The sequence below is a fragment of the Chenopodium quinoa genome, unplaced genomic scaffold (assembly GCF_001683475.1).
Source record: "Chenopodium quinoa cultivar QQ74 unplaced genomic scaffold, ASM168347v1, whole genome shotgun sequence".
Taxonomy (NCBI): Eukaryota; Viridiplantae; Streptophyta; class Magnoliopsida; order Caryophyllales; family Amaranthaceae; genus Chenopodium; species Chenopodium quinoa.
The window spans coordinates 1341187-1364012 of record NW_018742763.1 but is presented as its reverse complement, the minus strand read 5'-3'; the positions used below and the strand labels follow the sequence as shown (position 1 = coordinate 1364012).

General features: G+C 40.5%; 1 protein-coding gene across 1 annotated transcript; it reads left to right on the top strand.

The window, feature by feature from the left end:
• The first annotated feature begins 1615 nt into the window (after positions 1–1615).
• Positions 1616–12051, top strand: LOC110724400 (metal transporter Nramp2-like). Its single transcript, XM_021903821.1, has 5 exons — positions 1616–2456; positions 4672–4808; positions 4918–5570; positions 8771–8838; positions 11465–12051. The coding sequence occupies exons 1-5, from the start codon at positions 1867–1869 to the stop codon at positions 11619–11621; spliced, it is 1605 nt and encodes a 534-aa protein (XP_021759513.1). The 5' UTR covers positions 1616–1866; the 3' UTR covers positions 11622–12051.
• The last annotated feature ends 10775 nt before the right edge of the window (positions 12052–22826 follow it).

Genomic DNA, 22826 nt, shown 5'->3' with positions numbered 1-22826 from the left:
CTAGGGTATTTTTACCCTAATCAAGTGGTCCCAATTACCTATCTCTCTCCTCTATTCTTTCTCTTTCATGTGTTTTCAATATTTTGATATTTATTATGCATTTGCAGATACATAACAATACTGCATTACTACTTCCTCGATGAAGTATAAATGGAGTGTCGTGAGATATGGTGAAATGTCTCACAACTATTAAAAAAAACAATAAGGAATAAGGAAGATAGAGAAAGGAAGAGTGAAAAAGGTGATGTGGGTCCCACTAAAACTTTTCAGACATATATTCATGTGCACAACGGACAAAAATTTATAGGGACCACTATCACTGAGTCTATATTTTGTTCCAATGAAACTCCAGTGGAACTTTTTTAAGTACCACTAAGACTATATTTTGTACCACTGAGATTGAAATTTTTAATTTTTAATTTTTTTTATTTTTTTTACAAGATGAAAAAGGATTTCATTAATGAATTATAGCCAAACGACACTTACAAACAATTCTTAGGAAATCTAAAATTCCAACACAAGTGCAAATCACCTTAAAACTCGTTACATCGTAGATTCGATCAACGATCGCTTTAATAAAAAACTTCATCTGAAGCAATACAATTTGTGAGATACACTAATGAATAGTTGTTTGAGTGAAAACACTCATATGGTCTTCTAAATACTTCTAGAGATTATGAAACCCTAAATCTTCAATGTTCAGCAAACGAACAAACAAAGAAATTAACACTAATAGAATAATCACCATCTTAAAGATGAGATTCATTTATAGAAAGCAATCAATTAAAAAGTTTATTGGGGCTTACCACCAGTAAAAACACCGGTGGAAGCCCCAACAATGATTTACAAAAAAACAGAAGAAAAGAGATGAAAGAGAAAAAGAGAAAAGGAGAAGAGTGAAGGAAAACCTATAAAAATTAGAAAAAAATCTAGCAATAGAGGCTAGAAAAACCCTCAAATGGGGAAACTCTAGAGGGATTTAGAAAAACCCTCCGAAGGAGAAACCCTAGAGGGAACAATCATTGAGAGTGTATTTTGTACCACTGATAGCGTATTTTGTATGTTTTGATAACTTAATGATATATCTTTAAGATGACGCCCGAAATGCCTACATTACCCTTGTGAGACATGACTTTATTGCCTCACATCCCTCCGTTTGAAAGCCCTCTTACTTCCGCTTCCCCTTTAACTCAATGGCCAATTGAAAGAATCTATCTTAGCCAAGTCAAATCACAAGTTATAACGCCACGAGGAAGTACTAATGTAGGTTTGTTATGCGTTTGCAAATGCATACCAATACTAAGATATTGAAAAGTGCACATGTGGGTGAGAAAAAGGAGGAGAGAGATGGCTAAGTGGGACCACTTTTAAATGTTTCACTAAAAGCTTATATAATATCATTGACTATGTAGTGATAGTATTTCTACACGTAGTTAGTACCACTGAATGAATATATAGTATCACTACATACATACATAGTACCACTGAATGTTCAATGGTACTATTTGATCATCCGGTGATATTATTGATCACCCAATTATCAGAATATACATTTTCGTGAAATGACCTTCATGTCCATCATGATGCATTTACTCATACCTCACTAACCTCCCTTTAGAAGGCCTCGTAACGCCACGAGCACAACACAAGCCACCCTTAACAGCAAGTCCACCGTTAACCATCAATTTAGACAAAAAAAACAGCGACGTCTTTCCTTCCTAAATTCTTGACTAAATCTCCCTATTGAAATCTCCTGACAAAATCAAAATACCTGTGCTTCATCATCTACTAATTACTCTTTATCACCATATAGCTCAGTTTCTGGTCAATTTTTTTGGGTACTTTCAAAATTCATTGAACTACTGAATGATGATGGAATTAACAGCTGAATTCAATGACGATGATAAATTTTCAGAATCCAATCAACTTTTACCCCAGAACCCCAATAAACCAATCGAATTATTCGAAGAATTAGAGGAGGATTCAGAAGTTGCGTTCGAATCCGGCGAGAAAATATGCATAGAAGATTTCGATGTCGAATCGCTAAGTGATTACACAACTCCAGGACCCTTTTCATGGAAGAAACTATGGCGATTTACGGGGCCAGGGTTTTTGATGAGTATAGCATTTTTAGATCCGGGTAATTTAGAAGGGGATCTACAAGCAGGAGCTATTGCTGGGTATTCATTGCTGTGGCTATTACTTTGGGCTACGGCAATGGGGCTTTTGATTCAGCTACTTTCGGCTCGAATCGGAGTCGCTACCGGTAAACATTTAGCTGAGCTTTGTAGAGAGGAGTACCCGAATTGGGCGCGATACTTGCTGTGGATCATGGCAGAAATCGCTCTCATTGGGGCGGATATTCAAGAGGTTATTGGAAGTGCCATTGCTATTCAGATACTTAGCCGTGGGGTTTTGCCCCTTTGGGCTGGTGTTATTATCACCGCGTCTGACTGGTGAGTTTTAATATATTTTCTTCAACTATTCTTTAATTGATGAACTAGTTTATGAACCGACATTTAGCAATTATGTTTTTGTTGTAGCTCCTTTTTGAATGATGAAGGCATATTTACTTGCATCTCTTCTGTGTAGTATTTGTTTGTTCTTCAGTTGTAAACCTGTCCTGACATTGCTCTTGTAATAGGATTCATATAATTGTATTTTGATTTGTTGGATACAACCATGATTTTGGACATTGGTACAGGATTTAACGTACCAAAGTACATGTTTTAATATAAAAAAAAAGGCCTTGAATGTTGTTAATTATCGCTTAAATGAGTTCAGAACAATCCCTATCCCTTTGGTCCTGGTATGGTTTCTTTGTTTAGTTGAGTATATATATATGTATACTAGTTTTGTGCCCTTATAAAATTTTAAGATAACATTTTTACTTGAAGGTTAAATACGGTAAAATAATTCGTTTTGATAATGTAGGATATTTAAATTAGACATACGATATCATATGGCTTATATTTATATATGGTGTACTTTATGTAGTTTTGTTTTTAATAGATATCTATATTATTATTAACTTGAAATTATATTTATTGAACTTAATTATTTTCACTGAAAATATTTTCACCAAACTAAAATTATTTTTTACTGATTAAAACTTATTTTTACTGATTAAAATTTTTTTTACTTATTTTTACCGATTTTCTAATATTTTCTTAGATTAGTAAATGCATCACAATGGACATGAAGGTCATTTCACGAAAGTATATATTCTAACAATTGGGTGATCAATAATATCATTGGATGATCAAATAATACCATTGAACATTCAGTGGTACTATGTATGTATGTAGTGATACTATATATTCATTCAGTGGTACTAACTACGTGTAGAAATTTTTTACTGATTAAAACTTATTCTTACAGATTAAACTAAAATGCATTTTGTGTGCGGCTAACCACACCATCTAACCGGACAAAGTAACCCCTATAAAACCGATCGAGTAACTCCTGTAATACTAATACTAATTGAGTTACCTCTAACACTAACTAAGTAACCCCTAACTATAACACCGATTAAGTAGCTACTATAACACCGACCACCCCTATATATAGCACTAACGAAGTAATTCTTATCTTTTAATAGTTGGTGACACGGTTTGGCTAGCTACGTATAAAAGTTTGTGATTAAATATATTATAAATGGATCTTATTTTATAAAACTTTTTAAAACAAATTTGATGATGGAAATAGAATTGAGTTAAAGAATATTTATTAAAAGTTATGATTAATTTTGTATATATGAAATATTAGAATTTTATAGATAATAAAACTCTATGCAACAATTTTATCTTAAAAAATCTATTCAAAATCGCTTACGTAGCATCATATGTGTCACAATAATACTTATTTATCTCTTACGTGGCGCGACACTTGGCGAGACCGGCTTTATATATTAGTGGTATATATATATATATATATATATATAAGAAAAGGTCCATATGTGAAAACATATACTTATGTGAGAACTACCTAAAATTAGAACATGTGAGTAAAAGTTTTAACATGTGAGTAAAAGTTTAGAACATATGAGTAAAAATTTAGAACATGTGTCTCAAATTAAAGTTTAAAACATATGAGTAATAATTTAGAACATCTGATTTAAGAATTAGAACATTTGAGTAAAAATTAAGAAAATCTGCTTTGTGAAATTTAGAACATTTGATTTAAGATTTAGAACATGTGAATAAAAATTTAGAACACGAGTAAAAATTTAGAACATACGAGTAAAAATTAAAACATATGCTTTAAATTCAAGAACATATGATTAATAATATTAGAACAAACGTTTTAAATTTAAAACATATGAGTTAAAATTTTAGAACAAATTATTTAAAATTTATAACATCAAACTTAACTAATATATGGTTTAGAACATGTGAGTACTAATTTAGAACATCCAACTTAATTTAAAACACCTGCGGAAACGTTTAGATCATCAGATTTAAAATTTAGAACATAAGAAAGTGTTCTCACATAAGAAAGAGTTCTCACCAAAGTTATATATATTTGTGTATGTGTGTGTGTGTGTGCGTGTGCGGGTGTGTGAATTCGTGTGTGTCGGTGGGGATTCTACATGCGAATGTTTTTACTTGAATTTGCAAGTATAAATTGGCATGGCTAATCAACGACTTACTAAATCTTTGATGCGAACAGTTTCATGTTTTTATTTCTTGAGAACTACGGAGTGAGGAAACTAGAAGCTGTTTTTGCAGTTCTCATTGGTACAATGGCTCTGTCATTTGCTTGGATGTTTGCTGATGCAAAGCCCAGCGGAAAGGAACTTCTTATAGGTAATTACATAGTGATAGTTTATCCTAATCATACCTTGTACTGCCTGGCTGCTGGCCTCGCTGGCATTAAGCAAATGCATTACATCACATGTTGACACTGCTTTTGCAGGTGTTCTAGTGCCTAAACTAAGCTCAAAAACAATCCGGCAAGCTGTTGGAGTTGTTGGTTGTGTCATAATGCCCCACAATGTTTTCTTGCATTCTGCATTGGTGCAATCAAGGAAAATAGATCCCAAAAAGAAGGGACATGTGCAGGAGGCCCTGAAATATTATTCAATTGAGTCCACCATAGCCCTTCTAGTGTCTTTCATGATAAATTTATTCTTGACTACCGTATTTGCCAAGGGATTTTACGGCACTAAACAAGCGAGTAGCATTGGCTTGGTGAATGCTGGACAATACTTGGAGGAGAAATACGGAGGAGGATTATTGCCAATTTTGTACATATGGGGGATTGGGTTATTGTCTGCTGGGCAGAGTAGCACCATAACTGGCACTTATGCTGGGCAGTTTATCATGGGAGGTTTTCTTGACCTTCGCTTGAAGAAATGGCTAAGGGCATTAATCACACGGAGTTTTGCTATAGTGCCAACTATGATTATTGCTATAGTTTTTAATACATCTGAAGCTACATTGGATGTTCTGAATGAATGGCTTAATGTGCTCCAATCTATACAAATACCCTTTGCTCTTATCCCACTTCTTACCTTAGTGGCAAAAGAGGAAGTGATGGCTTCTTTCAAAGTCGGGCCAATTCTTCAGGTATGTGATACTTGTTCTCCTTCCTATAGGATAATTTGATGTTTATTTTGACCTTGATACATAACAATTCTAATTGTTGGAGATGCTGAATATTCTTTTCGTCAAATCACAAGGTCAAAACTATTGATGCTCTTTACTTCTTTGAACACTGCTCGTTCCGTAGTATAAATACAAAAAACGACGGAACCCAATTATGGCTGTAGATTAAACAACCTTATCTTCTTTAACTTACATTCTCTTTTCCATTGATATGAGGAAATATTATGGTTCTGATTGATTTATCGAAGTAGTGCCATGTTTTTTTTTTTTTTTGTTTTTTTTCCCTTGTTAGTTCGATTGTTATGATCTTGTAAGCCATCGTTTTAGGAATGAGATTGTGAAAGAAACTAAAATATTTTGTGTGCTTTCATTTGTCTGAACTAGTGATGAGATTATGGAAGAAAGAAGATGCAGTGTTACTATGTCTACTTCTATAGGATATTAGGATGTGTCATATTGTGTTGCTTGTTCACTGCCTTCTGGCTTTTGTGAATTAATTAAGTACCTGCTAATTAGGAAAAGGAAATTGGGTATGACTGAACCTATCTTTTTAGTAAACAATATTGCAATTTGTTACTGAACCATCTTGCAATGTGCTCATACACCTTAATGAATCTATTGTAATAGCTAGTCTCTTATTCTATTATTTTTGTCAGTATTACAGAGTAATTTTGTGCAATTATCTGCTTTTTTTGGTGTTTCTTCCATGTTTTTTTAATTATTAACTGAATTACCAGTACCCCTCTTTGATTTTTGTCATCTATTGCAACATTATACTCCCGTATTGCAGAGAATTTGATTTGATTTTATCTAAGGAGGCTTTTGATAGGAACATTGAAAACAGAATAGAATGAAATCAAATAAGGAGAGAGAGAGAGAGAGAGGTGGGGTGGGGGGGGGGAGGTGGGTGTGGGGGGAAGGAATCAATAAACTCTTATCTTTTTATTTCTTTGGTTTATTCATGGTATGAAATCACTTAAATTTGTGTGTTTGAGAAGGGTCATGAAAATCTATACCAAGGGTTATTAATAGGTGTATAACATTACCCTCAAATAAAGGTAAATGTTACCTAGACCCTTTAATCAAAGCACTCAGTAACGATAATGGTTTATTAGTCTGTTTCCATCCAAAAAATATTGTTACCAAACATGCTCTAATTTACTATTATGGAATTGTTACATTTACATACAAAAAATAATGTTACCAAACATGCTCTAATTTACTATTATGGAATTGTTACAGTTACCAAACATGCTCTAATTTACTATTATGGAATTGTTACATTTTCAACGAACATCATAAAGTAACAAAATTAGTTATAAGTACTAGTAGCAGGTTGGTAGAATTTAGCCCTGTGTATTTTATGTGTTTATAATGTCAATGAGGTAGAACTGCATCGTTGATAATAACCCTCAGTTATCGGTAGCAGCCAAATGAAGGGAAAAAAAAAAAAAGGTTTGGTAGAAAGTCTAGAAACAATAAATAGATATCCATTGACCAAACAGCAGTATAGACTATAGAATTAATTAGGATATTTTTACTAGTGAATATATGTAGTTAGCCTTGCATATTTTTAAAATTAGGTGATAACATAAGATGTTCTTTATAAAAGGCGCTTCAATGGAGAAAAAGAAAATGAATTGATTCGCTTATAGGAACCACTTAAATAGTTAAATGTACCTCCAGACAAAAGAAGTTGGTCGTGATTACACATTTTCAGCCTGAGAATGAAATGACATTTCCTGCTTATGACCTAGATCAGAAAATTATGGACCCAATCGGAATGTTTCATTTCGCATATCTAATTTCATTCCTTGATTCCTATTGATTTATGCTAGAATGTTTCTCAAAGGTTCTTTGTCGTCGCTGACACATTGGTCTTTTTTTTTTTTTTTTTTTTTTTTTTTTTTTTTTTTTTTTTTTTTTTTTTTTTTTTTAGAGAAAGGATGAAATTTTGTTTGGTAACATGTAAATTTTAGCATTACAAATTACAAACAAAAGTAAGAACAAATGACTAGAAAACAGGAAAACCCCTGATCTCAACCCGAGCATCCTAGATGCCTAATCAAGTAACTAGCGTTGAGGGATCCAAAACTACACCATTAGGAAGGGTGTTAAAATTAACTATATTGTACGCCATGGCAGAAGGTGTTGCAGCATCCCTTTGTCAAGACTCTCATTTCATAGGCACAAAACAAGTATCAACCTTTTTTAAGAAAGTTCCGTGCACATCCAAATAATCTATTGCTAAAACTATGGTTATTGCAGTACTTTTGTTGATGTGCTGCATTGGTAGTCTTAGTAGAACCTTAGATAGCTTAATTTTCAGTAGAATAAGCATTATGTTTCTGCTTTTTCTTTGGGAAAATACTTATATGGATCTGATTCACAATAATATTATTGTAGTCCTCTGGTCCATATGTAATAGCCAAGACTATATTGATCATAGTGACCTTTTTTAAAACCTGTGTGAACACGTGCCAACCAACGTTATGTTGTATATAGTGGCCCCTTATTTTATTATAATGACTTTTATTAATTATATTGACTAGCATATTAAAACTTTCAGTATAAAATATAAGTGTCTTTTATTTTATATATTTACCTTTTTATTAATATAATGAATTTTATTTTAAAATAGTAACATTGCAACATAGAGACCCTAACATTAGTGATCCATAATAAATTAATGTGAACCATGTCTATTTAAGAGTTTACATTTTCTTGGAGCGATCCAATTTCCATACTAATCAACTCCTTAAAATATAAGAACTTTTCATTAGCCAATAAATATATTTTTTATGAATACCTAAATAATACATTAGTCCATTCTGCCTTGTTAGTTTTAAGTCTTAGTTTATTGCCAACTTTGATAGTGGAACAGCCAATATCTTTTGTGTTCCAATTATATTCTAGAATGGAGGTTGATGCCAGAATTGCTGTCCATATACCATGTATGACTAATAATTTATTCTTCTTTGCTGCATATTTATCATGCTTTAACTCTGTTTTAATGTTTAAAAATGATTTACTCAAGTCACTTAAGATGCATTCCTCGTTTCCTACCCACCCTTCTTTTCATGCTTCAATCCGAGATCAAACATTAATTAGCTTGCAGCTATGAGAAGCCAACTGATTACTTATATATTTTATTTCTCCAGAGGATTTCATGGACTGTGGCTGCGCTTGTCATTGTCATCAATGGTTACCTCCTCCTCGATTTCTTCATGTCTGAAGTGAATGGACTGTTGTTTGGATCCTTAGTTTGTGCTACAACATTAGCATATGTTACCTTCATTATCTACCTAGTTACTCGTGATGGTGTCCTTTCTGCAACGTGGTCAAATTTGATATCTGGAAAAAGCTCCATTTGTGCTGGTAATTAGACAAGATAGAAAGAGTCCTGTCTGTGGCAAGATTATTTAAGATAGAAAAGTATGTCCATATGCTTCTCAATTAATCAGTGTGAACAGGATTGTTAATCCGCAAATTTTGGTCCTTTGCGTACTCCTGCCATTGTAAGCTTGATGTGTAGGAGCTCTCGAGCAAATGAAAACTACAAGCATAAAGGATATTAGTACAGTACAAAGATAGATGATACACCTGACGTTAGTTTATAGGCTTTTAAGAATCTGCAAGTGTAACATTTTTTACTTTATTTTATTTTAACTTTTAGGGGAGGGGGATTGCGGGGGTAGTTGAAGTGGATAAGGTTCAACTATAGAAGCTTTGTTGTGCTATATGCATCATGTTTGTATGTAATATGTTATGAATAGCTGCTGTCTATCCTTGTTAATGGCAAAATATCAATTGTTACCTCACAAGTATTACAATCTATTACTAATCTTGAGACACTCTCCATGAGAATGAGCACACATCTCCAAAATGACTTTCAATGTTCAGTACTTCCAAAGATAGAAATAGAGAGGCTTTAGGGATCATTTTTTTTTTTGCTTCTTTTCTCTTTAGCTCCTTCCTTTGTCTTTTCATCCCCTATTCTCCTGTTTGATGATTTTTTTTTTTTTTGGTAATCGGTAAGATATGGGGGTTCCTCTAACATGGAGAGGATGAGGATTGAATCCCCAATCACTTGCGAGGAGACGGAGGGACTAACTATCCCTCCATCTCCCATGTCCTCACTCCTGCTCCAAGGTTGAAAGCATAACTTTTTTGATTTTCAATTTCCTCCTATTTAAGGTATCTACAATTCTAAATTGGTTGAAATTTATTTCCCTTTCTCTAATTTATTTATTGATTGGATTGGTATTTTATTTTGACACATAAGTTAGGAATTCTCCATGGATGTATGAAACTATAACGACCTTACTGGTTGAAGCTTTGTTCTAACCTTTTTTTTTTTAATAAAGTAAAACGGAATTATTATTACCAGCCTTAACAAAAGATACAGCCAAAACTGAAGAAGACTATACAATTGCACTTGACAAGCCAAGGAAACAGAAACCCCAACTCTACCCCCACTATTTCTAAAACAAAGCGATTATACCAATTCAAAATACTCCTACTTGTCTTTACATTAATCACGCATCCGACTCTTTGGAATTTCAAACATCAAATCTCTGATCACAGCTTCAGGATTTTTAAGGCACTTGTCCCACACCACCTTACTTCTTGCTTTTACACACATACTCCTAGGCAATAGGAGGAGATCTAGAAAATATAACTTTCCTATCCTAGGGATAATTTTTACAGACAACTTGCACCCCACCCAACACTAATTTGGGGAGAATGAAAATAGAAGCCCGATATACATAGGAAAAAAATTCACTAACAATGCCCTACCAACATATGACAACTTCGTTTGATCATTCCGGCCATTGGCCTCAATTTGATCATCCGGCCATTGGCCTTTGCTTGATAATTCCGGCCATTGGCCACAATGGGATCATCCGGCCGTTGACTTTCGCTTGATCGCAGAGCAATGTACCACCCAAATGGGAGATGCTCTCTGCGACGAATTCACCCGAATGGGCGTCGCCAGACGCCTGCTGGAGCAGACTGATTGTTTTATTTTAATTTTGATCATTCGGCCGATGGCCTTCGCTTGATCATTCCGGCCATTGGCCTCAATGGGATCATCCGGCCATTGGCCTTCGCTTGATCGCTAGAACAATGTACCACCCGGAAGGGAGATGTTCTCTGATTAGGGGATTTTTATCCACCAATCACCGTCTGACAAGTGGACCAACCAGGTTCCGCCACGTGTCCTTCACGTAGGCCAATAGGAGCCTGCCACGTGTCAATCACAGATACGTCCTCTACGGACCAAGTGAGACACGCCACGTGTCCACCCATGCCAAATGGGAAAACCGGCCAACAAGGCCCAATCCTGTTTAGAGGCCCGGTCAGCCCTAGGTTTACCCTAAACCTAGAGAGTGGCACGCTTCTCAAGACTATAAATACTTAATTAATCCTCATTAAAGGGAAAAAAAAGCAATTAATCTCACCTGAAGAACAGGACTGAAACATTACGGAACACACTAATAACCGGCTGATCTCGCTAACAAAGCAGATTACCAACATTAAACTCTCTCACCTACAGAGACCTTATTACTTTAATTTTCCGCATTAATTACTCCTTAATCAGGTACTAACTTGACCGTTGGAGGCGGAGCTCTCAGAAGTCTCTGTTATTTTGCAGGTACAGGCGTCCGGTTCCAGTCTCGGAATTGTAACTCTCCCGCAGGACATCAGAAAACCCCGAAACATTTGGCGCCGTCTGTGGGGAGAGTACTTCAGAGATGGCATCCAAGTCTGTACCGACTCCTGAAGAGAGGCGTCCCCTAGACGACCCTCAAGTTCAGTCGGACCATGACACCGAAAGTGAATTTCTTCATGTCTGAAGTGAATGGACTGTTGTTTGGATCCTTAGTTTGTGCTACAACATTAGCATATGTTACCTTCATTATCTACCTAGTTACTCGTGATGGTGTCCTTTCTGCAACGTGGTCAAATTTGATATCTGGAAAAAGCTCCATTTGTGCTGGTAATTAGACAAGATAGAAAGAGTCCTGTCTGTGGCAAGATTATTTAAGATAGAAAAGTATGTCCATATGCTTCTCAATTAATCAGTGTGAACAGGATTGTTAATCCGCAAATTTTGGTCCTTTGCGTACTCCTGCCATTGTAAGCTTGATGTGTAGGAGCTCTCGAGCAAATGAAAACTACAAGCATAAAGGATATTAGTACAGTACAAAGATAGATGATACACCTGACGTTAGTTTATAGGCTTTTAAGAATCTGCAAGTGTAACATTTTTTACTTTATTTTATTTTAACTTTTAGGGGAGGGGGATTGCGGGGGTAGTTGAAGTGGATAAGGTTCAACTATAGAAGCTTTGTTGTGCTATATGCATCATGTTTGTATGTAATATGTTATGAATAGCTGCTGTCTATCCTTGTTAATGGCAAAATATCAATTGTTACCTCACAAGTATTACAATCTATTACTAATCTTGAGACACTCTCCATGAGAATGAGCACACATCTCCAAAATGACTTTCAATGTTCAGTACTTCCAAAGATAGAAATAGAGAGGCTTTAGGGATCATTTTTTTTTTGCTTCTTTTCTCTTTAGCTCCTTCCTTTGTCTTTTCATCCCCTATTCTCCTGTTTGATGATTTTTTTTTTTTTTGGTAATCGGTAAGATATGGGGGTTCCTCTAACATGGAGAGGATGAGGATTGAATCCCCAATCACTTGCGAGGAGATGGAGGGACTAACTATCCCTCCATCTCCCATGTCCTCACTCCTGCTCCAAGGTTGAAAGCATAACTTTTTTGATTTTCAATTTCCTCCTATTTAAGGTATCTACAATTCTAAATTGGTTGAAATTTATTTCCCTTTCTCTAATTTATTTATTGATTGGATTGGTATTTTATTTTGACACATAAGTTAGGAATTCTCCATGGATGTATGAAACTATAACGACCTTACTGGTTGAAGCTTTGTTCTAACCTTTTTTTTTTAATAAAGTAAAACGGAATTATTATTACCAGCCTTAACAAAAGATACAGCCAAAACTGAAGAAGACTATACAATTGCACTTGACAAGCCAAGGAAACAGAAACCCCAACTCTACCCCCACTATTTCTAAAACAAAGCGATTATACCAATTCAAAATACTCCTACTTGTCTTTACATTAATCACGCATCCGACTCTTTGGAATTTCAAACATCAAATCTCTGATCACAGCTTCAGGATTTTTAAGGCACTTGTCCCACACCACCTTACTTCTTGCTTTTACACATACTCCTAGGCAATAGGAGGAGATCTAGAAAATATAACTTTCCTATCCTAGGGATAATTTTTACAGACAACTTGCACCCCACCCAACACTAATTTGGGGAGAATGAAAATAGAAGCCCGATATACATAGGAAAAAAATTCACTAACAATGCCCTACCAACATATGACAACTTCGTTTGATCATTCCGGCCATTGGCCTCAATTTGATCATCCGGCCATTGGCCTTTGCTTGATAATTCCGGCCATTGGCCACAATGGGATCATCCGGCCGTTGACTTTCGCTTGATCGCAGAGCAATGTACCACCCAAATGGGAGATGCTCTCTGCGACGAATTCACCCGAATGGGCGTCGCCAGACGCCTGCTGGAGCAGACTGATTGTTTTATTTTAATTTTGATCATTCGGCCGATGGCCTTCGCTTGATCATTCCGGCCATTGGCCTCAATGGGATCATCCGGCCATTGGCCTTCGCTTGATCGCTAGAACAATGTACCACCCGGAAGGGAGATGTTCTCTGATTAGGGGATTTTTATCCACCAATCACCGTCTGACAAGTGGACCAACCAGGTTCCGCCACGTGTCCTTCACGTAGGCCAATAGGAGCCTGCCACGTGTCAATCACAGATACGTCCTCTACGGACCAAGTGAGACACGCCACGTGTCCACCCATGCCAAATGGGAAAACCGGCCAACAAGGCCCAATCCTGTTTAGAGGCCCGGTCAGCCCTAGGTTTACCCTAAACCTAGAGAGTGGCACGCTTCTCAAGACTATAAATACTTAATTAATCCTCATTAAAGGGAAAAAAAAGCAATTAATCTCACCTGAAGAACAGGACTGAAACATTACGGAACACACTAATAACCGGCTGATCTCGCTAACAAAGCAGATTACCAACATTAAACTCTCTCACCTACAGAGACCTTATTACTTTAATTTTCCGCATTAATTACTCCTTAATCAGGTACTAACTTGACCGTTGGAGGCGGAGCTCTCAGGAGTCTCCGTTATTTTGCAGGTACAGGCGTCCGGTTCCAGTCTCGGAATTGTAACTCTCCCGCAGGACATCAGAAAACCCCAAAACATTTGGCGCCGTCTGTGGGGAGAGTACTTCAGAGATGGCATCCAAGTCTGTACCGACTCCTGAATAGAGGCGTCCCCTAGACGACCCTCAAGTTCAGTCGGACCATGACACCGAAAGTGAATTTGAAGTTGAAACTCATACAGCTCCAGACGGGACTCTAAGGGCCCGACGTACCCGTCATACCGAAAGGAGGGAACGGGAGCATCTTCAAACAGGAAGCGAGCCAGCAGGCGCACCGCCTGCTCGGCAATAGCCGACTGATGGGTCTGCTCCCATCACAAGAAACGAACTCACGACCTTCATGAGGGACTTCAAGGGAGAGATTCAAGAGTTGATCAACAAGAAGCCGCCTGCTTCAGTCAAGGAGCAGTCGGCCAAGAAACCTTCCACTTCACTGAAGAGGAAGCCAGTTCAAGGGCGAGAGGCGACTCCTCATCCTAAATCTAGGAAGCGGGAGCCACCTGCCCTTGATTTCACAAAATTCCGTTATCCTACAGGAAATAGGAAACCGATTCGTCATATTCAGGCGGACGGGTCAAAGCAAACGTTCACAGATGCTCGGCTACTGCTAGAGCAGAAGAAGAGTGACCGATTGTCAGAGTCGGCTTCTACTTCAGACTTTCAAGACAGTTTGCAAAATGCCTCGATGAGGCATACTCAGTCGTACCATGAGAGTCAGTCAGGCGGCACCTCCCGTCAGTCCGGCTTTCATAGTGCCCAGGCGGTACCAAACTTACCATTTGTGCTGCAACAACAGTATTTTATGCAGCCACCTCCATTTGGTGGACCTACAGCAAAAAACGTCCAACCTATGGACTGGCAGCTACGGTTGCTTAGACTTGGTGAACAGCCGTCGGCCTTCTCCAAGGAAATTACTGAAGCCGCTCAGCCGGCCAAAGTGAAAAATGTACTAGTAGGCGCCTATGACGGCACTACTAACCCAGAAGACCATCTGATGGCATTCACCAACCTGATGTACCTTCAAGGGTTGGATGATCCCACTTGGTGCAAGTGTTTCCCAGCGACTCTCAAAGGAATCGCACAGCAATGGTTCGGCAACCTGCCGACTGGTTGTGTAAATAGCTTCAGGACGCTTGCTTACTTATTTGCCTCCAACTTCGCCATGAACATCCCTGCGAAGAAAACGACCCTTGATTTGGGAACAATTCAGCAGGGCGAGAAGGAGGGGCTTCGCTCTTACATCAGGCGGTTCAACCTGATGAGAATACAGATTCAAGGGTTACCGGATGAGGTAGCTTATACCGACTTTTTTAGAGGTCTCAAAGACGGGTCTACCTTCAAATTTGATTTGGTTCGAAAAAGGGTGGCGACTCTTCAAGAGGCCTTGATTGAAGCAGAAGCCTATATACAGGCGACTGATCTGTGTACGATAAAACAGTCGGACGGGAAAAGGTTCGACAAAAGAGAAGGACGACAGAAACAGTCGTCAAACAAAGATGAAAAAAAAAAAAAAAAACAACAGGCGTCAGTTTCCAAACAAAAAAGATAACAGGCGTCCGGGAATTCAAATACTCAAAAAAGAGGTCTGAGCGGCTGATTCCTCTAAACAGCCGGCCCAGAAAAAGAAAAAAGAATTCAAACCATACTCCCCAAAGTATGTGTTTAACAAGGATAACCAGTTTATCCTAAAAGAAATAAAGGGACGGATCTCAATTGAGAAGCCGGTCCCCATGAAGGGTTCTGCAAACAACCGGAACCAAGATAAAATCTGTGCTTATCATGATGAGGTTGGTCATCACACCAATGATTGCATCAGTCTCATGCGGTACCTAGACCGCCTGGCTGAGCAAGGTGATCTTGACACTTATGTCAAGAAATCTACGGGGAACACTTCCTCAAAAAAGCTGTCGGCCAAAAAGAATCAACAGGCCGACAGCTCCGATACAGATGATGCAGTCGTCTACACCATTGCAGGCGGCTTCTCAGGAGGCGGCCCCACTATTAGGGGCAACAAAGATAATATAAGGCGGTTAGATGTAAATTCCGTTCACCAAGGACGGCCGTCCAAATATACATTTCCTGAGATTGTCATCACTGAAGAGGATCTAGGAGGGGTAAGGGGGCCGCATGACGACCCTCTCGTTATTGAATGTAAAGTGGCCAACCAGAGAGTTGGCCGAATCCTCATAGATACCGGGAGCTCCTCAGATCTCATCAGCAGCAAATGTCTGTCGAAACTGAAATATCAGACGGACTGCATACATCCGGCCTCCCACCCTTTAATAGGGTTTGGAGGAGGAGGAGTCCACCCACTGGGACGAGTAGATTTACCCATTCGCCTGGGCGAAAAAGGGGAAGGACGACACATGGTAGTCCGGTTCCTAGTAGTAGAGGAACTCTCGGCCTACAACATGATTCTGGGTCGACCAACCCTGAATAATTCCAAGGCTGTTATAATCCCGTCTCTTATGTTGCTCAAGTTTGAGAGGGATAATGGAACAGTCAGCTCCCTAAGGGGAGATCAGAGGATGGCCCGAGAGTGCTATCTCTCGGATGTCAAGCCCACTGTTATGGCCACTGGGTCAAGTGGTGAAAAAACAGACCTTGACAATGTCAAGGAGAGTGCGCCTGTTCAAGAAGCAGGCGGCAAAAAGAGAAAGGCGTCCCAGACAGAGTCCGCAAGAAAAGCAAGAAAATAGCAATCATTGGCAGAGGAGCGGCCGGATGCATTCCGCCCTCAGCCGGCTGGTGAGCATGCGGACCTGATCTTAGACGACTCACGTCCTGACCGAACAGTCAAAGTTGGGACGACTGCTCTGAGAAACCTTGGTGACGACTTTCACAACCTATTGAAAGAATACAAGGACATCTTTGCATTTGAAGTCCATGAAATGCCAGGCATTAGTCCTGATCTGGCGGTCCATAAACTCGCCGTGGATCCGAAAAAGAAGCCGGTACGACAAAAGAAGCGGAACCATGGCGAGGAAAGAAGTCAGGCGGCAGCCGCTGAAGTTAAAAAATTACTTGATGCAGGGTTCATTCGGCAATGTTACTTCCCAGACTGGGTTGCAAATGTGGTGCTTGTTAAAAAGCCGAATGGCACCTGGCGAATGCGTGTAGACTACACAGACTTAAACAAGGCGTGCCCCAAAGACAGTTACCCTCTGCCTAAAATTGATAACCTGGTCGACTCAACAGCCGGCCATGCCTTGATGAGTTTCATGGACGCCTATTCTGGTTTCCATCAAATTCCCTTATGGAAGAAAGATCAGGAGAAGACGGCCTTCGTCACTGATCAGGGGTTATACTGCTACACGGTCATGCCGTTTGGTCTTAAGAATGCCCCGGCTACCTTCCAACGAATGATAAACACTGTGTTCTTTGATCAGATTGGGAGAAACGTCGAGGCATATATTGATGATATGATTGTCAAGACTAAACTTCAGAAAGATCATCTGACGGACCTCCGAGAAACTTTCGCCACACTCAGGCGGCACCATGTCATGCTCAATCCCAAGAAATGTGTATTTGGAGTTGAGTCTGGGAAATTTCTCGGATTCCTTATCAATCAGAGAGGAATAGAAGCGAACCCTGAGAAGGTGCAGGCGGTCATTGACATGCAGTCGTCTCGTACCATCCGAGAGGTTCAGAAGTTAACAGGTTGTCTGGCGGCCTTGGGAAGATTTCTAAGCCGATCAGGCGACAAATGCCTATACTTTTTCCAGGCAATTAAGAAAAAGGCAAGGTTTGAATGGGGGCCGGATGCTGAGGCCGCCTTCCAGAAATTAAAAGTTCACTTGCATTCCTTGCCGAGGCTGGTCAGCCCTTTGCCCAAAGAGGTTCTCTACATGTACCTGGCCGTCTCCGATCATGCGTTAAGCGCTGTTCTCCTTGCTGAAAGGGACGGCTGTCAGCTCCCGGTCTACTTTGTCAGTCACGTACTGAAAAATGCCGAGTTGAGGTATCCCCTAGTGGAGAAATTTGGTCTTGCACTCTTCATGGCTGTTAAAAAATTGAAGCCCTACTTTTTGGCACATACAGTCGTCGTGTATACAGACCAACCTATCAAGCGGCCGCTGACCATCATGGAGTCGTCAGGCCGAATGATCAAATGGGCCATAGAAATACAGAGCCTCGAAGTTACTTTCGAGCCTAGAAAAGCAGTGAAGGGGCAAGCCTTTGCTGACTTTATTGTAGAGATGACTCGTCCTCCTGACTCTCAAGTTCCAGACCAAGTATGGAAGGTATATGTGGACGGAAGCTCTACTTCAAATGGTTGTGGAGCAGGCGTCGTATGTCAGTCTCCAGAGGGCGACAGGTTCGAGTATGCTCTACGCTTTAGTTTTCAGGCTTCAAACAATGAGGCAGAATATGAAGCTTTACTAGCCGGGATCCGCATGTGCAAGGCGGCAGGGGCAAGAAAAATAGACGCCTGTTCCGATTCACAATTGATAGTGAGTCAGTACAATGGCGAATACGAAGCAACCCATCCGGCCATGATCAAGTATTTACAGGCGGTCCGACAAGCAGTCGACTCCCTTGAGGATTTCCATCTGATCCAAGTGCCGAGATCAGAAAACAACCAGGCGGATGCACTGTCAAAATTAGCATCATCCGCCTCCTCCGATACTCCTCGAACTGTTTTTTGGGAAGTAATGGAGAAGAGAAGCATCGAGGAAGACCCTATTGGAATCCTAGACAGAAGCTCAACCTGGATGGATTCAATAAGGGCATATCTGACAAACGGTACACTGCCGGATGATCCTCAACAGGCGGCAGCACTGAAAAAACGAGCCACTTGTTTTGAAATGATTAAGGGAGAACTTCACAAGAGGGGGTACCTTCAACCTTTCTTAAAGTGTGTTACTCCAGAAAAGGGACGAGAGATACTAGATGATCTTCACTCTGGTTACTGTGCTTCTCATATAGGTGGTAGGATGCTTGCTCAAAGGGCAAGGCGGCAGGGCTACTTTTGGCCTACTTTGGAAGCAGATGCAATGGAGATGGTGAAAAAATGTGACAAGTGCCAAAGGTTTGGCAAACTAATTCACCGTCCGGCTACTGACCTCACTACCATTCACAGCCCACTACCGTTTGCTAAGTGGGGCATGGACATTCTGGGTCCATATACGCCTGCTACAGGCGGCCGAAGGTACATACTTGTTGCCGTTGACTACTTCACTAAATGGGTAGAGGCGGAGGCTGTAAAGGGAATCAAGACGAAAGATGTAATTTCATTCATTTGGAAAAATGTCATCACTCGGTTCGGGGTTCCATGTCTATGGTTTTTGATAATGGTCCCCAATTTGAGACGCCTGTTCTCAAAAGCTGGTTGGGAGACCAAGGAATTGCAAACTACTTTGCATCTGTCGGCCGTCCACAAGCAAACGGCCAGGTAGAAGCCTTTAATAAAATCATCTCAGACGGTCTCAAGAAAAAGATTGAACGAGCAGGCGGCCTATGGGCGGATGAACTACCACATGTTCTCTGGGCCATTAGGACGACTGAAAAAGGGGCGACTGGAGAAACTCCATTCCTCCTAACTTACGGTGCGGAAGCTGTTCTTCCAATAGAACACTACGAGCCGACTCTTCGTGTAATGCTATATGACGAAGAGGCAAACTGGGAAGCCATGCGCCTGGCATTAGACTCACTTCCTGAAAAGAGGGGCAATGCTGTCTTGCGCCATGAGATCTATCGCCTGAGAATGACTAGATCATACAACAAAAAAGTACACAGGCGTCCACTCAAAGTAGGGGACTTTGTACTTAGAAAAATGGAAGCAGTTGGTAGGGCTAATGAGTTTGGCAAACTAACTCCCAACTGGGAAGGACCCTACCAAATCTATGAGGAAGTCAGGGACGGTACCTACCATCTGGAAACACCAGACGGACAACCGTTGCCTCGAACTTGGAATGTAGATAATCTTAAGAAATATTTCTTTTGAATGATGTAAAGTAAAGAGCTACTTAATAAAAGTTTGCACTTACTATTCAAGTTTTGTATTACGAGGGGCACGCCGTCTGTACCTTTACAGTCGGCTACTCTCCATTGAGTTTCACTCTATCTTCAGAGGGGCATGCCGTCTGTACCTTTACAGTCGGCTACTCTCCATTGAGTTTTTCACTCTATCTTCAGAGGGGCATGTCGTCTGTACCTTTACAGTCGGCTACTCTCCATTGAGTATTTTACTCACAATACTTAGCTAAAAAGATTAGGGCCTGGCCGACCCTGTGCCTAACAGGCGGCTACCCTTCTTTTACTTAGTACCTACGTTCACCAAGAACTTACCAAGGCCACAGGCCGAATAATCAGACCAGGCGCCAAGCCAACTGATCAAATCTACAAAACTAATACGACATGTCCCAACATCATAGCAGGCGTCCGACGGCATCCCTCCGGATGAAATTCGTCGCAGAGAGCAGCTCCCTTTTGGGTGGAACATTGTTCTATAAACTAATTACACGACACCTATACGACTGTCCCCAAGGGCAACCACGTAGCCGTTTTTGAGACAAGGATAACTCTATCACTAACCAAACCAGTGGTAGCAGTTGACATCTGAGTCAGATGACCGCCTGTATTACTTGGGATAAATGCAGGGGGTACCTATTGAGTTAATAGCCAACAAACATTGGCGAATCAAGGGGTCTAGCCGGCCTACGCCGCTTGGTACCTCTACTTCTCAAACAAAAGTGACGGCGACTGAGTAACTCCAACGTTAACTCATAGTCACTCCCTCAAATTTGGTATGGAACCTAAAAGGTTTGAGTCGTCCGCCTGTTTTTAACAAACAAGGGCACTCAAACCCCTATTCCTACTAGGTAACCTATTGAGTTAATAGCCAACATTGGCAAATCAAGAGGATCAGCCGGCCTCAGCCGCCTGGAACCTCTACTACTCAATCTAGATTGTGACGAAGACTAAGTAACTCCTATGTTAACTTAACAGTCACTCAAACTTAGTATGGAGCCTAAAAGGTATGATTCGTCCGCCTGTTTTTTAACAAACAGGGGCTCTCAACCACTACTCTTGCTAGGTTAACAAATTATGAGTTAAAAGCCAACATTGGCATAAAAAGAAACAACCGGTACCCGCCACTTGCTATCTTTACTAAATTCCTTGGCGACTAGGTAATACTCTATTTACTTGGTCAGACCACTTTCCTACTTGGTTAAAATTACAAAAAGACAGGCACGCCTGCCTAAAAAGGATCCAGACAAAATAGTTCGAATACCGATTGAATAAATGGCCGACTGATCGTCTATCCTGGAAACAGACAACCAGTCGTCCAGGGGCATAGGCGGCGTACTAACTATCCGTACCTGTCTGCAACGTTCGGCCATGTACAACAGTCGATCTAGTAAACAATGGGATATTAGATATGGAATACTTGGACAAATTTGAAGCAAAACAAAAATTCATTAAAAATAAGCCGGTCATTAAAGACCAGCAAAATATTCAAAGCCCCGGCCCCCTGGCCGGGTAAATACAAAGCAAACGGCACGCAGGCCGTGGAAAAAATACATTTAAGCCTAAGAAGGGGGCAGTTCAGTATTAGCAGCTGCCGCCTGGTCAACACTCTTCTTGCTGGACTCGGCTTCAGCTGCATCCTCTTTTGATGTCTTACCCCCAAGTGGCACAAGCGCCACAACCGGCTCCTCCTCCTCCGCTTCTCCCAACGCCTCTTCTTCAGCAGCCGCCAGGATCTCTTGATTATATGTTTCCGAACACTGGCGGTACGTTCTTTCCCAAGAGGCAAAGTCGGCATTGGGGAAGAGGCGGCCCCAGGTCATGCGCTGGATTTGAGCGGAGTCTTCCATCATCTCCCGGACGAGCTCTTTCTTCTCTTGCTCGGCCTTTTCCGAGAGCTCTTGGGTAAGACTCTTCTCTTGGCTCACCAGGCGTTCTTTTACGCTGGCCAAGGATTTCTCCATGGCTTCGTAAGAGTACATTTTTTGGCGAAGAGGTTTCAGCTCGGCCTTAAGATTTGTGATAGTCGCCTCCAGCTCGTCATTCTTCTTCTGGGCCGCCTCTAACTGAGCCCGAACAGCGGCGGTAGCCTGCGCCTGATAATAAAGAATATCAATGGTCAGTACTTCATTTTGGGCAATTTGAAACATTGCCTTGTCACAATCAGAGGCGGCCATAGCTTTTGCAGCCTTTACCTCTTTGTTCTTCCGATCAAGCGGCTTGCGAAGGCCGTTAACTCGGAGCAGGGCCTAAGTACAAAAAAAAAAAAACAACAGGCGTCAGTTTCCAAACAAAAAAGATAACAGGCGTCCTGGAATTCAAATACTCAAAAGAGTATACCTCAGCAAGGACCCCTGCAATCCCATCAAGGTCAAGGGTGCCGACACCCCTGACCGTCTCCCTTTCAGATGGAGGAACTACTTTGATCATGGACTTGGCTACCTCTACCAAGTCAAGCCCCTGAGGGCCGGCTGCATCAAGCGTAAAAAAGCAAGTTAGGCCTAGTAAAGAAGGAAGCAAGTGTAAAAGTTTTTACAAGTAATTGTCCATACTTCTAGGCGGCCCCGCCAGGTTTTTAGAAGAAGTGGCCGGCTGCTTCTCAGCCGCCACTGTTTTCCTGGAAGACCCAGGAGAGCTTGCAACAGTCGTCCTCCGGGCCTTGGGGTCCGGCTGTTGCGAGGAAGAAGCTCTTGGAGTGCCCGACTGAAAAAAATAAATAAAAAGAGTTAGTATATGCTTAAGACAACTCCTAAAAGAGGAAGAGTTTCGAAGCCTACCAAGGGTGCCCCCTTGTTGGGGGAGTCGGTACAAGAATGTTGCATGAGAGAGGCCCGCAACATGGCCGCCGCAGTCTTGGATGCTGTTATTTTACTCATGGCGTCAGCTGCAAAAAATAAACAGCAAAGTTAGTAAAAATCCCAAGTAAACAAAGCGTG

What these genes read in the sequence shown, in the direction of transcription:
- LOC110724400 (XM_021903821.1), top strand. Translation starts at nt 1,867, where the DNA reads ATGATGATGGAATTAACAGCTGAATTCAATGACGATGATAAATTTTCA. An exon ending in CGGAAAGGAACTTCTTATAG is followed by an intron (nt 4,809 to 4,917) that starts GTAATTACATAG and finishes CTGCTTTTGCAG; the next exon opens with GTGTTCTAGTGCCTAAACTA. An exon ending in CTCCTCCTCGATTTCTTCAT is followed by an intron (nt 8,839 to 11,464) that starts GTCTGAAGTGAA and finishes GAATTTCTTCAT; the next exon opens with GTCTGAAGTGAATGGACTGT.